The following is a 17,511-nucleotide window of genomic DNA, read 5'->3' on the forward strand; positions in this document are numbered from 1 at the left end:
AGGTGTCGGAGATGGTCCAGGTAAATTTAAGGTCGGGGTGGAATGTGTTGGTGAAGTTGATGAATTGCTCATCCTCCTCGCGGGAGCACGAGGTGGCATCAATGCAGTCATCAATGTAGCGGAGGAAGAGGTGGGGAGTGGTGCCGGTGTAATTACGGAAGATCAACTGCTCTACGTAGCCAACGAAGAGACAGGCATAGCTGGGGCCCATACGTGTGCCCATGGCTACCCCTTTGGTGTGGAGGAAGTGGGAGGATTCAAAGTAGAAATTATTAAGGGTGAGCACCAGTTCGGCCAAACGAATGAGAGTGTCGGTGGAAGGGTACTGTTGGGGATATCTGGAGGGGAAAAAATGGAGGGCTTGGAGGCCCTGGTCATGGCGGATGGAGGTGCAGAGGGATTGGATATCAAAGGTGAAGATGAGGTGTTGGGGGCCGGGGAAATGGAAGTCTTGGAGGAGGTGGAGGGCATGGGTGGTGTCTCGAACGTATGTGGGGAGTTCCTGGACTAGGGGGGATAGGACAGTGTCGAGTTAGGTAGAGATGAGTTCAGTGGGGCAGGAGCATGCTGAGACAATGGGTCGGCCAGGGTGGTCAGGCTAACCAGACAAAACCTAATAGAACTTTGATTTAATAAATATGAGTAGCTAATACAAAAGTAAGTGAGTAATGATGCATTTGTACAAAACATGGGCCAGTATAAGGCCAGTGTTAGACAGTGATGTTCAGCTTTGGTACCTTATTAGAAGATAAAGCCATTTAGAACTTACAACGTAAAGTCCAGTAGGATGATCTCAGATGTGGTACTGTTATAGAAGCTTGAGATCTGCTTCCACTGCATCAGAGAAAGACTACAGAAAATTTAACAAAGAGGAGTACTTTCTCTGGTTAGTAATCCAATGAAGAGTCAAGTTATAATTTTTGAGAGTGAAGAGTGAAGGAGAGATGTATTTATATAAAGGGTTACTGGAGCATCAAATGCTTTGTCACATGGTTCAGACACAAAGTTCTGCCTTTGCTCGCATCAGTATTTGAACAGCAGAAGATCCAAGATTATGGGAGTGAGCAAACAACTGGACTCATTTTATATTGCTGGGGTATTGACATCATGTGCTGCAAAGTTTTATGGCTTTAATTTCATGGCTATAATAAATCAAAATAAAGTTTGTTGTAATAAAGAACCAAAAACAGAAGTTGCTGGAAAAGCTCAGTGGATCTGGCAGCATCTGTGAAGAGAAATCAGAGTTAATGTTTCGGGTCTGGTGACCCTTCCCCAGAACATCGAACCTGCTCTGATGAAGAGTCACTAGACCTGAAATATTAACTCTGATTTCTCTTCACATGTGCTTCCAGATCTGCTGAGCTTTTCCAGCAACTTCCATTTTTGTTTCTGGTTTACTGCATCCACAGCTCTTTCGGTTTTTATTTGTTGTAATTAAGCTCATCTGTACTTGCAGATGACCTCGCCCACTGTCAATGACATGATAAGAGCAGGAGAGTAAATAGTTATAATGTGAAAGGGAATACTGAATCAAAGGATTCAGGGTAGACTATGCCATAATAAACAGTAATTACGAATGAGGCTAATTTGACTTCCGCATTATTTGTTTTGGTTTAGCCATGAGCACTTCAGTGGAATTACCAGCTCAAAGGATGAAAGAACCAAGCAGTCAAAATCAAGTCATTTCGCTGGAGAATCTCATTCTGCCCTAAGTAATACTATTGAAGAACATCATATTGAGAAGTCCGCCATGCACAAGTCAAGAAAAGTTGCCATCCGGGAATCTGCTGAACGCATTTCACTGAATAAAGAGGTAAATAAACAACAGTTTCGATCTAGCCACTCTGTACCTGATACTGAACCAAAGCTCATGTCAGGGAAAGGAAAAAAACAGTTTATTTCAGTGAAAGGAATAAGAATATTTAATAGCAGAAACTGCATGAGGCAAAGTAAGCCTTTTGACAGGTCAGCCCTATATTGTCCCTATATGCCATAATCCCTTTACTTTGAAAGTGGCCATTTAATTGACTCTGAGACCCTTTAAAAGCAGTGGAGCAATGGTCTTCCCTATAATTATCTCTCTGTTCTAGAGCTGTTTGGGTAAAAGTTTTACCTTCATTTTCTTCTTGCTCCTACCTCCCAAATTTATCAATTTTATATTGCACTGATTTTCTCCCCTTTCTTCTCCACTTCCTTTCTTGAAGGTGCTACTGTTAAACATCTGTAAGTCCCTTTAATCCAGCAAGATCCATTACATTATAGAACTGTGTGCCAATACTTGTACCATCGAAATAATGAATGCTCTCCCACTTAGGCAATACCATCTTGGACTGCACCTTACTGTTCTGAAAGGGGAAGCCACGGCTGATTAGCCCAAAGAAGCTGATGATTGTATTTCATGTAATTCTTCGCTTTGATCACTGGATGATGAAAACAGAAACTATAAACCCAAATCTATTGCAAATTACACAGCTAATTTTATCCAATGGACTCAAGGCAAGCATTAAATTCCTCCAATCTCAGCATAGTGAGGTCCAAGAGATTTTAGTACCCAGAACCTTAAATGCATGCCCTTGGTCAGTTGCCTGCCCAAAACCAGCAGGAAATGACAGACAGCTGGTAGAAGGCTGCCACCTGGGATCGTGGAAATATTTGACATTAATGAGTTAGTGTCAATGATGCTGCCTGCATTATTTTATGATATTTATGTCTATGCAAGGAAGAATAACAAACATCCAATTCAGATGCTACAGTTAGAAACTGAGATGGTGTGAATTTATTCTTACACCTTCAAGTGTGTTAGTGACAAAAAAAAGTTTCACAGCTTTTGATTTTACACTTTTTAAATTGAGTTGCTTTTGAAAATTTAGTGGAGGCATAATTAACTTTCTGACTTTAATGGGCTCAGTCTATTGAATATATCCTAAATTTTAGTGCACTGAAATTTAGAACCAGTTATTCTGTATTATTTATCAGCATTCTTTTCCTGTTAGTTGACGTTGTTATAGCAACAATTTATATTTAAGCAGCACCGTTCGAATAAGAGAACGTCCACTGCTCCCCATTGTGTACATCAGATCAAAGCAGAAATAGGAGCTTAAATAAGAAAGCTAAAAGTTTGAATTCTAAGCAGGTAGATTTAAGAATGTATTTGAAGATGGAGAAGATGTAACAAGTTGGAAGAGTATTGAGAGGGAAGTGGGGTGTTGCTTGAGCATTATTTGAGGTATTAACATCATTCAAATTGGAGAACTGAACCAGATAGGAAGTGCAGAGGATGCAAGCTGTGACTTAGGACTCGGAAGGTCAGAGAGGTAAGGTGAAGTGAAATCATGGAGTATACAGACTTCTCTAGTAAGCTGAGTAATGGAGAGAGATAAACAAAAATACAAATGGAAGAGCGAGAAGAATTTTATTGGAACACAGTATAGGTAGCAGGACTACTTATGGATTAACTTAAGGTAACTGGAGAAATTAGAAGTAGGATATTGAAAAATTGGATTTGAATTGACAAAAGAATGATTAAGGGCTGCAACAACATTGAAGATCAGATAGGAAGTAAGTTTTAGTCATGCAAAAAGATATCTTGTTTGGATATAGTGTTTGAATCTTAGCTCAGGGTAGCTCATGACACTAAAAATCTACAAAGTTCAGGTGATCTTGAATAGGAATCCAAAAAGGGAGAAGGAACAAGGACACTGCACCATGACTAATTTTCAAAACTGGTGCCTAGCAGCAACTAATAGATTGTGGACAGTACTAAGGAGCTAAGAGTGCGACATTAGGGACAGGAAATCCCAGCCTGTGAGATCTGTTAGCTAACCTTTTTTTTGTTTTTATGGGGTTTGGGTACATCAGCTGCTCTAACTTTTATTGCCTATCCCTAGTTGCCCTTAAGATGGTAGCTGAGGTTAATGCACCCAGTTTGACTGCACATCTGCTGAAAGGAGGGTTAGAAATCCTGACAATGACATATTGTTATGATACTTGCAGTCATGATTATACTAGTTTGTTATATATTTTTCCAGAAAGAACTTTTCTTAATTGAATTTACTATTATTTCCTTTCAGTATGCTAATTTGCCTTTTCTTTGTAAATCTATTAAACATCTACAATACTTAAGTAATTATGTTGCTAATGCTGAATGTTGGCACTGGATCAACCTCATATTCTTCTCCATTTTGCCTCAGATTTATGACACTCAAGATTTTCACAAAAGACTGAGAGAAGACAGCTTGCTTCGTTTGCCTGAGTTTATAATCAAGCCAAGGTCCCACACTGTCTGGGAGAAACAGAATGTGAAGTTACATTGCACCGTCTCAGGCTGGCCTGTTCCTCGAGTTACATGGTAAAGACCTCTATTATGCTCGCACAAAATATCAACCCCTTTCCCAGCAGTCTTCACTTGTCTACCAAAGCAAGATAAAATGCTATTTATGAGAGTAAAACAGTGTACTCTACCTTTTCTTTCCAAATACATTCTTCAGGTAATGTCAACTTAAAAGAAGACCTTCAGGCTAAGCATTGTAAAATGCCACACAAATGCCAAGCAATGACCATCTCTAATAAAATATAATCTAACAATAGCCCTTTGACATTCAGTGTCGTTACCACCACTAAATTCCACACTACCAATGTCCTTGGAGTTATCATTAACCAGAATCTAAACCAGACACGCCATATCAATACGGTGACTACGAGAAGAGGTCAGAGTCTAGGAATACTGCAGCAAGTAACCTCCTAAATCGTGAAGCCTGTCCACCATCGACAGTGTCATAAGTCAGGAGTGTGATGGAATACTCACTACTTGCCAGTATTACTGCAGCCCTAACAACATTCAGCATCTAGGAAAAAATAGCATTCTTGATTGGCACCACATCCACAATCGTTCAGTCACCCCACCATTGATATTCATTGGCAGCACTGTGTACTATCTATAGGATGCACTTCAGAAAATCACCAAATATCCTCAGACAGCAACTTCCAAACCACAATCAATTCTACCTCGAAGGGCAAGAGTGGCAGATACATGGGAACAACATCCCACCACCTTGCAACATAACCACTTGCAAATTCCTCTCCAAACGACTTAACATCCTGACTTGAATATATATGTAACATTGTGGATCACCAAATTTCATTTACATTCTGTATCCTTTGCAAGAGATTTTAATTCTTAAAGTCAAGCTTTGCAACTCCAAAACCACTTAATCATGGTTAAAGATCACACAACACCAGGTTATAGTCCAATAGGTTTAATTGGAAGCATTAGCTTTCGGAGCGCCGCTCCTTCATCAGGTGGTTGTCCGTTCCGAAAGCTAGTGCTTCCAATTAAACCTGTTGGACTATAACCTGGTATTGAGTGATTTTTACCTTTGTACACTGGCATCTCCAAATCATCACTTAATCATGGACTGCCTTAATGAATGCTCACATCGTAGTTGTTCAGTCTCTTCCTTGGGATAGCGTTGCAGTGGTTTCTCAAGGCCACATTCCAGCACCTACTCATGTGCACAATTTCAGCTCTTTTGCAGACAGCTAGCTTCACAGGCTGACCCTCTTTGGGCTTCTCTGAGCTCCAAAATTGTACCAAGAAAATACTGCTTATGGCTTTCCTTCACCTGAACTCTCAGACTCACTGAACAATAGCTTTCAGAGACATCTTCTACCCAACTACCTGGAATTTGTTAACAGCAACATTTGTGCTGTCTGAAATGTCTTTGCTTTAGTACTCCAACAGCTTCAAACTATAGGTAACCTCACCCAGCTCCATACTCAACTAACTTCTCCCAGCATACATGCACCCAGAAAAATTGAAACCAGAGAAGCAAGATTCATTCAATTTCAAGATGACACAGCTGCCTCTGAGCAATCATTACCACTGCCTTTGTCGTTTGCTCTGTCACCCTCACAATCTGCTTCTCCTTCCCCTCTGACTGCAACATAAAAAAACACAAAATTTTCCAGTTCATTTTGTTTCTGAAGAATGGTCATTCTAGAATCAAAACAGTAACTTTTCTCTTTCTCCAAAGGTACTGCTAGACCCATTCAGTTTCTCTAGCGCTTTCTGTTTTTGATCTGTTAGCCTCCTGACCATCCGTTTATCTTAAATGTTGTGGCAAACACTAAAACCCAACTTTTAAAAATTACCTCACATTCCTAGCTGTTCACCTCTTCAAGCAACACAGCACCAACTGTTTAAAGTGTTCAAAGTTCAAAGTGTTTTAGTTGCATTTATCATATTTTCTATTGTTAAACTTAATTCCCAAAACTAAAAATTTATAGACTCAAACATGTGAACTGTGAATTAGACATGAGGAATACACATTTGCACTTGAGGACAGAATCATTTTATTTAACTCTTAAAATTTTTCCACCCAGGTTCAACTCTTCAACCCAGGTTCTTATCAAATGAGGGTAATAAATGATTTAATATGTCTACAGAACCAACTACCATCCTGCTCATGACTTGCCTCTCTTCTTTTAATGGAAGTTTTACATGATCTGTTTAACTTATGAAACAGAGGCAAAGTATTTGGATGCTCTTTAAAAAGGTCCTTTGCCATTAATTTAAAAATTGCATTTAGGTCCTTAATAGGTCAAAATTTCCATTAGCAAGGCACGTAAAAATCAAATTTTAATAAAATGTTTCAAGTTTAGTTAATTGATGCATGCTAACCTTTTCCTGTAACATCTCTTTAGAATCTCTACAGCCTGAAAGCAGGCCATTTTGCCCATCCAGTCAACACTGTTCCTCTGAACAGCATCCCACCCAGAACAGCTCCCTTACATTATCCCTGTAACCCTGCATTTCACATGGCTAATCCACCTAGTTTGCACATCCCTGGACACTATGGGCAATTTGGGGGGCGGCACAGTGGCTCAGTGGTTAGCACTGCTTCCTCACAGGGTAACCCGGGTATGATTCCAGACTCTGATGACTGTGCAAACACCACACAGACAATTCTCCCTGTGTCTGCATGGGTTTCCTCCCACAATCCAAAGATGTGCAGGTTGGGTAAATTAACTGGGAAATTGCACATAGTGTTCAAGAATGTGTAGGGTAGGTGCATTCTTCAGGGGTAAATGTCGAGTAATAGGGTAGGGGACTGGGTCTGGGTGGGTTACTCTTCGCAGGGTCAGTATGAACTTGTTCAGCTGAAGGGACTCCATGAATTCAGCATGGCCAATCCACCTAACGTACACATCTTTGAACTGTGGAAAGAAACTGGACACCCAGAGGAAACCCACACTGACGGGGGAAGAATATGCAAATTTCACACAGGCAGTTGCCCAAGGCTGGAATTGAACCTAGGTCCCTGGTCCGTGATGCAGCAGTGCTAACCAGTGACCTACCATGCCACACACTTTGGCTTGGATTTACTGCAGCTCACCAATTTAGAAACCTTGGCCGCTGAGCCCACTTATTCATGGGGAAAGCCCAGTTTCATCCACCCCACCCTACCATTGCTGATTTGGGGGCAAAAGGGACTGATATGCTGTTTCTGAACTAGGTCTAAGACTTAGGCACCTGGAAACATGACAAATAATAGAGTGCATAACACCCCTTCTGGAAAAGGCTTGATTGTTTATATTTCCATTTGCTGTCCTAGTTATCCCTTACATCTTGTCAGATTAAATTATGTACCACTGCTGATTAAAATCTATTTTGATGTGACTTCAGCATATTGCAGATAGGACTTAGCAGAAAGTTAAGAGGAGACATTCTCAGTAAAACCATTCTGCTGAACAGGACTGAGAAAGTCTTGATTTGAATTATTTTGAGGAATTAGTGTTGGTGTACCTTTATAGTTTTGAATTCATTACAGATTACCTGCATATATGATGCTCATGACTGGAACAAATATCAGATGTTGCTCCTGCTTTACATTATGCTATTTACATTTGTAACACCCATTTTATTTCAATGCTTAGGTACAAGAACAATGTGAGCATCAATGTCCACACTGATCCTGGAAAATATATCATCGACAGTAAATACGGTGTTCATTCCTTGGAAATTAACAAGTGAGAAACTATTTTCTTTCTTCAATCTAAAGTCAATTAGTTTGAGTAGTCAGTTTCTGTTACAAGAAGAACTAGTATTGGTAGTTTCATTAGTGATTCACTAACACCTGCAAAGTGACTCAAACATTAATGATTGTGGAAACATAAGGAAAAACGAGTAGATTATCAGTCGGTTGTTTTGGTTTGTAGAGTCCTAATACTTGCACATGTGTTAAGAATTTCATGACATTGCACAATTTGTAACGGACCTTATTAACTGGGATTGATGGCTTGAGACAGTCGTTCTTTTTTCCTCTCTCCTCTTCTCTTTCTCAATTGTAGATACCAAAATTGGACTAGAGTCTGCTGTAGTACTTAACATTGATTGTCATGAGTTAAACTTGCCCCAACAATTGCCAATTGGCACCTCATCATTATCTTATGAGAATCTCGCCAAGCCACTTGCGAAAAGCCAAAATAAAAGATGGAGAGAGATGATCTCTTTATTAACATGCACCATTTATTACCCAATTCTGCTACACATCTCACTATAACCCATGTCATTCAGACTCCTATAAGATTGTGCAATACATTTCCAAATAAAGTCAGGTTAAAAGTTATTGTCAGTTATAATATGGACCAAATAATTATAACTCTGGCCTTGAAATTATTTTACACGGACGGTAATGTCAAAGGGAATGAATTTATGTGAAAATAATTTCCTAGTTATTTTAAATGAGAAACAAATGCCTATTATTAAAAGTTGCCTTGTTAACAACAGCAGAGAAAATAATTACAACCAGATCTATTGAGGTTTTTTGTCTTAATGTTTGTAATTGCAATTTTGAGTCATTACATGTTTTCTTCTTGTGTTATATTAATTGTACATTGGTGGAAAATAAGTTTGGTAGAATTAATAATCATAATGTGAAACTTGCAATAAATGGACATTTAGATCATTAAGTGACAATCCAAAACAGTTTGACAAATTATTTTGACAATTCAGTTACTCATATTTAACAGCTTAATTTCGATATGGCAAATATAAAAGACAGAAATAGACGATAAACATTGGAATATAGAGATTATTTCTCATATGATGGAGTTAGAAAAATTTTTCTTAAGAACAGAAGAGAGTGTTACATTTGGCAAGAATAGAATTTGGATAAAATAATGCTTTATCATTGACTTTTAATAAGAATTTGCATGCATATAGTATGTTGCAGTATAACACATTCAAAGCATAGGAAAGAACAGGTAAATTAAAGGCACAGAAGGATGCCCTACAGCACATCATGTCCATGCTAAGCGTAAAAATATAATTATGGCATTGTCCAATATTGTAATTTGTTCATTCATGCTGGAATATTCCAAGCAGAACTTAATTGGAACTGCTAACTTATTGTTTTACAGTCGATTGCTGCAGGAATCTATTATCACCAGTTTATAAATAGCTGAATGTTACCTTTGAAACTACAGAAGAGCTCTGTTTGGTTGATCATAGTGCTGCCACCTGATTTAGTCAATATACATTCAACCGTAAAGTTGCTACATTTAAATATGTTCACTGAGTTTCTGTTTTTGTTAAGTTCTATTTATACCGATCTTTTCCTAATTACGTCATTGTTGATACAGTTGATTGTTTTATTACTGCTCAATTAACCTGAATTTATACAGTCCCATATTACTTTGAAATGTAGATACTGTTATAAAGAAACATATTGGCCTAAAAGAAGATTACGTCAGAATACAACAGGATCTTGATCAGATGGGCCAATGGGCTGAGGAGTGGCACATGGAGTTAATTTAGATAAATGTGAGCTGCTGCATTTTGGAAAGGCAAGTTAGAGCAGGACTTATACACTTAATAGGAAGATCCTAGGGAGTATTGCTGATCGAAGACACCTTTGAGTGCAGGTTCATAGTTCCTTGAAAGTAGAGTCGCAGGTAGATAAAATAGTGAAGAAGGTGTTTGGTATGGTTTCCTTTATTGGACAGAGCATTGAGCATAGATGTTGGGAGGTCATGTTGCGGCTGTACAGAACACTGGTTAGGTCACTTTTAGAATATTGTTTGCAATTCTGGTTTCCTTCTCTTCGAAGGATGTTGTGAAACTTGAAAGGGTTCAGAAAAGATTTACAAGAATGTTTCCAGGGATGGAGGATTTGAGCTATAGGAAGAGGCTGAACAGGCTGGGGCTGTTTTCCCTGGAGCGTCGGAGGCTGAGAGGTGACCTTATTGAGATTTATAAAATCATGAGAGGCATGGATAGGGTAAATAGACAAAGTCTTTTCCCTGGCGTGGGGCAGTCCAGAACTAGAGGACATAGGTTTAAGGTGAGAGGGGAAAGATTTAAAAGGGACCTAAGGGGCAACATTTTCAGACAGAGGGTGGGGCTTGTATGGATGAGCTGCTAGATGAAGTGGTGGAGGCTGGTACAATTACAACATTTAAGAGCCATCTGGATGGATGTATGATTTGGAAGGGTTTAGAGGGATATGGGGCAAGTGCTGGCAAATGGGACGAGATTAGTTTAGGTCAGCATTGACAAGTTGGACCGAAGGGTCTGTTTCCATGCTGTACATCTCTATGACTCTATAATCACCAATCTGTAAGCAGAGAGGACTCTCAAACAGGAGTGTGATAAATAAGCAAATTATCTGGTTTAGAAATGTTGGTTGAAGAATAACTGGTTGATTCTGAAACCAGAGCAACTTTGTTCCTGCTCTATAGAGGGTGATATGATCCTTTACTTAGATGTGAAAGGATAAGAGGGAGCCATTTCATTGGAAAGGTAGCACCTCTGATATTACATCACACCTTCAGTACTTACTGAAATGTTAGCTTAGATTATGTGCTGACATTTTAGAGCTGGAAAGTTGAGAATGCTTCTGCAATCCAATGCTGACTCAAGAAAAATTGTACTACTGCAGTTACATTTCTTAATTTTATTGCCTCCTCTAATTTTGTCTTTGCTTTTTTTTCTCCTTGTCTTTTTTATGCGGCAGACTGTAATTCCACCTACAGCAATGGCTTTCTGGTTTCTATGTTAATACAAAGCCAGTTTCGACATTAAGCCCACAGAAATTTTGCAATTGGAAAATGCAGATTTTATCCAGTCATGGAGGAACACAGACTCTGTCTAGATGCTTTCAGAGAAAAACATAATGGAAACATTAGTGCAAGTCACAGAAATTCGCCTAAAGTATCGAGCAACAAGCACCCACGGGAATATACTCAGGGACTATTTGCAATTGGCAAATAATCAGATCATCAGACACATAATAAGTGGAAGCTGAACACAGGGTCCCATTCATAGAGTCTATTCAGTTCAATTATAATGCCCTTACACTTTGACAGCTAACTCAACAGAGCAAATGTTCAACTTTCAGAAACAAGCAGTCCATTTATTGGGCTAAGTGAACCATGGGAGAGCTTAATATATAGTTTTTTTTCCTAGAAATTAAATAAAATCAAAGCTTTAGAATTTACTTTCATTAGACATGGCAAACAGAATTGATTAGAAGCTAACCGGGGACCACCCCCTAAGCAAACATATCCCTTCATGGAGTTCGTATCTTCTGAAGAGGAGGAAAGGGAAGAAAATGAGAAAATTTAAACATTTTTAATGTAGAGATATCTTTGCGAAATTATGTATTTAGCATTGCTTTTCTTTCTATCTAATTCTGGCATCTGGTTTCATTTCAGTTGTGACTTTGATGACACTGCTCAGTATCGTGCTTCAGCCATGAATGCAAAGGGAGAACTTTCAACTTTTGCATCAGTAGTTGTGAAAAGTATGTTCACAAAATAAATTTTTCATGTGAATCTGTTCTGGTTGTTTGAAAAGTTTCGTGGTGGATTGCAGAGTCACATCCCAACTGTTTCCCATTTATTCCAGGATTCAAAGCAGAGCATGGTGATCTCTCATTCCACCCTGGAAGAATTGCACCTCCATCATGTAAGTATCATGGTCATTTTGGATGACCAGCTTTATTAAAGATTCCTACTCTTAGTTGAGAAAGACTTACACTTTGGTAATTGATTCCAAGGTGATTTCTTCTCTGCATTGACATGCACAAAATCTCTTCCATGACCTGTAGATTTTAAAACCTAAAACTTTGCATTGACTGATGTAGTTTTAAATGGTCTTCTGCTGTTTTCAAATTTTTTGATACTCTGCCTAGCTTTCTCAATTAAAACTAACACCGCAGTAAGTTTGAATATTCTGGTTGCTGATACTTACCAATTTCTAAAACAAAAACAGCAATTGTTGGAGAAACTCAGCAGGTCTGGCAGCATTTGTGATAAGAGAAACAGACATTTCATGTCCAGTGAACTTTCGTGAGAACTAAAAGCATAAAAAAATGGAGTATATATGCAGATGACAAGGGTTTGAGAGACAAATGGTTGAGCACATAGATGAGATGGAGCCCAGAGAGAGAGAGAGAGGGGCGGGGGAATAAATTAGTCAGAGAAAGGAGATTGTTGATAGTAAGTCAGAGAAGAAAAAATGTTAGATAGTTGATAATAGTGTCTATGAATAGGGCACGTGCTCAAAGCAACACATGTCATGACAGGACCTAGGATGCAGAGCGAGGTAAAAGACCTGGAAGGAAGTGTTTAGGCTATAAAATGATTGAACTTGATATTGAGTTTTGAAAGCTGTTAGGTCCACAAGCAGAAAATGAAATGCTGTTCTTCCAGCTTGCACTGAGCCTCACTGGAACACTGCAGCAGGCCTGGATTGGAAGACTAAAGAGGGTACATTACGTAGCATACAATCAACATAATTAACTAAAGATCTTGAATAGAAAAATAGAAAGCATAACTGGCTGCAGAATGTGAAATCAGAAATTGATTTAATGAACTGCATGTAATTGAAACAAAAGCTCAGTCTAAAACAAATCTCTAAAGCGCATTAGATAATAACACAAGATTAATTTGAAAGGAAGCTGGTGGGAACTAATCAAAGATACGAAGGTAGAGTTTCCATGCATAAGGATTAAGGAAAATAATTAAGGATATGTACCTGAATTGAAAACAAGTTTTGATGGCAAAGAGCTGCCAGACAATCAGCCTTTTGAAGTGGCCGGTAGATAAATGTTTTGGACCTTGGTTTTATAGAATTGTAAAACTTGAAATTTGATGTGGAGGTGCCAGTGTTGGACCGGGGTGGACAAAGTTAAAAATCACATAACACTAGTTTATAGTCCAACAAGTTTATTTGAAAGTACAAGCTTGTATTTTCAAATAAACCTGTTGGACTACAAGCTGATGTTGTGTGATTTTAAACATGAAATAGACAAAGCAATCCAAGATAGAAAGTGATTGGGCTGAGATTTTACCTTTTTTAAGGTCAGCCTGGGAGTGGGTATGTCAGATGTCAATGAACTCACCACCCACTCAAAACTCACCAGATTGACAACTTATTAACAACTGACTGGTGAGTTTTGATGAGGTTCCTGGCCTTTCACAGGCTTTGACACTGCTATCCTATCTCACCAGAAGCTACTGGATAAAAAATTTTTAGGGCATACTCATCTGGAGATCCAAAAGCAAATAGGTTTGTCTTTTTCTTTTGTTCCTCATTGAGGCAAAGGGGGAGGGATGTCACAGGAAAAAGGAGTTACAGAAATTGAAGGCAAGGGCAGGGATTTGCTTTCAAAGACCATTCTCTTCAACCCCATCTGTGCATGCGCTTGGCCCCAGATTGTGGCAGTAGGAAGCCCCTCCCCTGAACACAGCAGGCAAGTTTATTCAATTACCTCCTGAGCACCAATCCACACCCTTTCTTCTGTCACCCCCACCCTCTGTCCCAGCTACCCTGTAGCCCAGAAACTACCACTGCTGCCCTCCACCAAACCAGGTTGACCTGTCTCAGTGCTAGTCCTCCATCTGGGGCCCTGGTCAGTGCTGTCCTTCCAGCAACCATAGCCTTTGTCCATAGTGCTGCTGAGCTTTGATTGGCCGACAGCTCCAGGCAGGCGGGACTTCCATGGCCAAATTCTTCAGCAGTTTCTGGTATTTTATTTTGGAGATTCAGTACATTCAGGGCTGAAATTTCAATGATGAAAATATTATTATTGTAAGCATAGTTTAAATTATTATGCAGTCTAAAAGTGTTCTATTATATTTGCATTTACTTTTATTATATCTGTATTTACTGTACATTATTACTGTACATATTTATGTGGGTCTCTATTCTTTATCAAAATTCAGATTCTTATATGCGTGGATTTGTATTTAGCTAAATTAACTATAAGACAAAAATGTCAAATTTATAAATAATACCTCCATCCGAAATTCATCTGTGCACATTCTGTTAACGAGTACATAATTCCATATAAAGATGAAAAGATATCCCACATTGGACAGATCTGGCAAACACTGTACCCAGTTGTAAACCTTCTAAAGTTGATAACCATAGCTGGAGAGTGCTAATCAGTAGTCCTTCGCCAAATATCCCAGTTCAAAATAATTAAGAGCTACTCTCAAGAATTACTTACAAGTGATAGTGTTAGAAACACAACAGTGAAAGAAAAATATTTAAAAAAACTAAAGACTTTTTTTTCCAAACAGATGACTACTTCCCTGGTGACCCTCATATGAAGTTTGAAGTGCACTTTGTTGATAAGTTTAATGTGTCATTTGGTAAGGAAGGTGACACATTGAGTTTGGGCTGCACTGTCATCGTTCACCCTAACCTAAAGCGATTCCAGCCTGAGATCCAGTGGTGGCGCAATGGTAAGTGTTGGTTGTGCTTTGGAGAAACCAATATCAAGTTGCAGTTGGCAAGAAACTGAAGACCTAGAGGCTGATAAATATGGTTAATGAATGTCCCTCCTTCCTAAATGCAGTGAAAGTAATTATACATTGTTCCACATATAATGTTCTAATCTGGCCCCATCACCCATCCCAGTGTCACACATGTAGGCATTCTTTATTTGTGAGCTTAGATATGAGTAAAGTTAAGCTTTTAAACTGTGCAGGATCATGTCGCTAAATCTAACACTCTTTTTATCTGTGGATAAATTCTCTGGCAGTGCCAAAAGTGGATATTAGCAGACATTAGAAATAGCACCTCCAGCTGGTATGCCAGTTCTGAACCATTTTCCTGCAGCAGGATAGAGGGTGGTAGGTATAGTCCACCAAACTAATTAAGAGGTAGTTCAGCATCAACTGATGTTGGCAAATTGGGATTAAATAGTTCCTCAGATTCCTGTGGGTATTGCAGGTCAATTTAGCTACTTCAAGGTAGCCTCAGGTTGGCAAATTGAGGGCTGGCACGCCAGCCTGGCTTGTAGGCCCTCCCTGCTGCTCTGGGCCCACCAGCAAATGGAAGCCACTGTGGTAAAGTTTAGCTGCAAAATGGTAGCCTGGTGACAAAGGATTTTTGAAAAATTGAATTTTAAAAACGTCATAGAGAGAGTACTTTTGTTTTGAAGTGCTCTTACTTACCAATAAGGACTTTCTGCTATTGCTGTTTGGAGGGTGTCTGATTGGTCATTCAGCTTTGACAGCCTGCCTGCTGTCCTTAATTGGACAGTGTATCTACTTTTCAGACTGAACAGTGATAGACAGTGGTATTCCCTAGGAAACCACCCATTTTTGTTATATGTAAATAGCTTGGGTCTTGGAATGCAGAGTAGATTTTCAAAGTTTGCTGATGATACCAAACTTAGTGGAGTTGCAAACAGTGATGAAGATATGACCTGCCTGCAGCATGGCAGGCGAGTGGCAGAAATGGGATTTGTTGTGAAGAAGTGTATTTTAATAGGAGGGATAGGGAAAGGCAATGATCACCAATGGCACATTTGTGAAGAATGTGCAGGAACAGGAAGACTTAGAAGTGTATGTGCATAAATCTTTGAGCTGTTGACTTTGAAGGTGGTAGGACATTTTGAGAAAGTAATGAGCAAAGTGCATAGGAAACTGGAATTCATAAGTAGATTATTAGATTAGATTCTTTACAGTGTGGAAACAACCTATTCAGCCCAACAAGTCCACACTGACCCTCTGAAGAGTAACCCACACAGACCCATTTCCCTCTGATTAATGCACCTAGCACTATGGGTAATTTAGCATGGCCAATTCACCTCAACTGCACATCTTTAGACTGTGGGAGGAAAGCGGAGCACCCGGAGGAAACCCACACAGACACGGAGAGAATGTGCAAACTCCACACAGACAGTTGCCGGAGGCTGGAATCGAGCCTGCAACCCTGGTGCTGTGAGGCATGCAGTGCTAACCACTGAGCCATTGTGCTACCCCATTATGGGTGAAAAGCAAGCAGGTTATGCTGAATCTTTAGAAAGTGCTGGTTAGGACTCAAATGGAGTATTGTGTCGAGTGCTGACCACCCAATTTTAAGAGGGATGTGAGGGTCTTTAAGAGAGTGTAAAAGAGATTTATCAGAATGGTTCAGGAATTTGGGAGTTTAATTATAGAATTAGATTGGCGAAGCTGGTATTGTTCCCTTTTATGTAGCAAAGGAGATTGGAGCAAATTGATTAAAATGTTCAAGAATATTCTGTAATTCAAACTGGGAAAACTGTTCCCACTAGCTGATTCCACAAGGACTAGGGATTGCAGATTTAGGGTTTTGGGCAGGCCATACAGGGGGAATCTATGAAGAGAATGGTGAAGACCTGTAATTCATTGCCCATAAGGGTCATGCTTGTGAAAACAATAAGTGTTTCAAAAGAAAATTGGATAGTGACTCGAAGGAAATAAACTTGTAGGATTACTGTATAGAATGGAGGAATGGGACTGACTGGATTTCTGTGGTGTGATAGATAATCCAAATGTGTTGTATATGACCCTGTGAGATATTCAACAGTTCTAGCAGCAATTCAGAAAGAGAAACAGTTAACATTTCAGGGCCGTGACCTTTCTACAGAACTGGGAAAAGTTATTAATAGATTTTGATCAAACGATTGGAGCGCCCTTGTCATTTCATTCCTTTCACTTTCTCAGTTGTATTTCAGTTGTTCTCAAAGAGTTAATATTCATACTACATTGGCTCAATCCATTTTATTGAGGTCACATACAGTCTATGGGTGGTATTTTTATTTCTGTATCTTTGGACCTCCAAGCACTTTTTAAAAAATGTAATCACTTGTGGGATACGTGGATATTGTTGGCTGGGCCAGCATTTATTGTCCTGCTCTATTTGTCTTTGAGAAGGTGGTGGTGAGCAATCTTCTTGAACTGCCGCAGTCCATATGCTGTAGGTTGACCCACAATGCTGTCTGGGAGTGAATTCCAGGATTTTGACCCAGTGATAGTGAAGGACTGTCGATATATTTCCAAGGAGAGAGTGAGGACTGCAGATGCTGGAGATCAGAGCTGAAAATGTGTTGCTGGAAAAGCGCAGCAGGTCAGGCAGCATCCAAGGAGCAGGAGAATCGACATTTCGGGCATAAGCCTTTCTTCAGGAATGAGGAAAGTGTGTCCAGCAGGCTAAGATAAAAGGTAGGGAGGAGGGACATGGGGGAGGGG

The 17,511-nt window shown here is 39.4% G+C and overlaps 1 protein-coding gene across 10 annotated transcripts in view; it reads left to right on the forward strand.

The window, feature by feature from the left end:
- Nucleotides 1–17,511, forward strand: part of myom1b (myomesin 1b) — a 160,050-nt gene that overhangs the window by 29,949 nt on the left and 112,590 nt on the right. For all 10 annotated transcript variants that reach the window (XM_043688205.1, XM_043688206.1, XM_043688208.1 and 7 more), the window contains 6 exons: nt 1,618–1,813; nt 4,191–4,348; nt 7,936–8,028; nt 11,716–11,804; nt 11,909–11,968; nt 14,590–14,754. In XM_043688205.1, coding sequence (XP_043544140.1) covers nt 1,618–1,813; nt 4,191–4,348; nt 7,936–8,028; nt 11,716–11,804; nt 11,909–11,968; nt 14,590–14,754 — 761 coding nt within the window. The remainder of the gene's footprint in view (nt 1–1,617; nt 1,814–4,190; nt 4,349–7,935; nt 8,029–11,715; nt 11,805–11,908; nt 11,969–14,589; nt 14,755–17,511) is intronic.

This window comes from Chiloscyllium plagiosum, chromosome 4 (genome assembly GCF_004010195.1).
Source record: "Chiloscyllium plagiosum isolate BGI_BamShark_2017 chromosome 4, ASM401019v2, whole genome shotgun sequence".
Lineage (NCBI taxonomy): Eukaryota > Metazoa > Chordata > Chondrichthyes > Orectolobiformes > Hemiscylliidae > Chiloscyllium > Chiloscyllium plagiosum.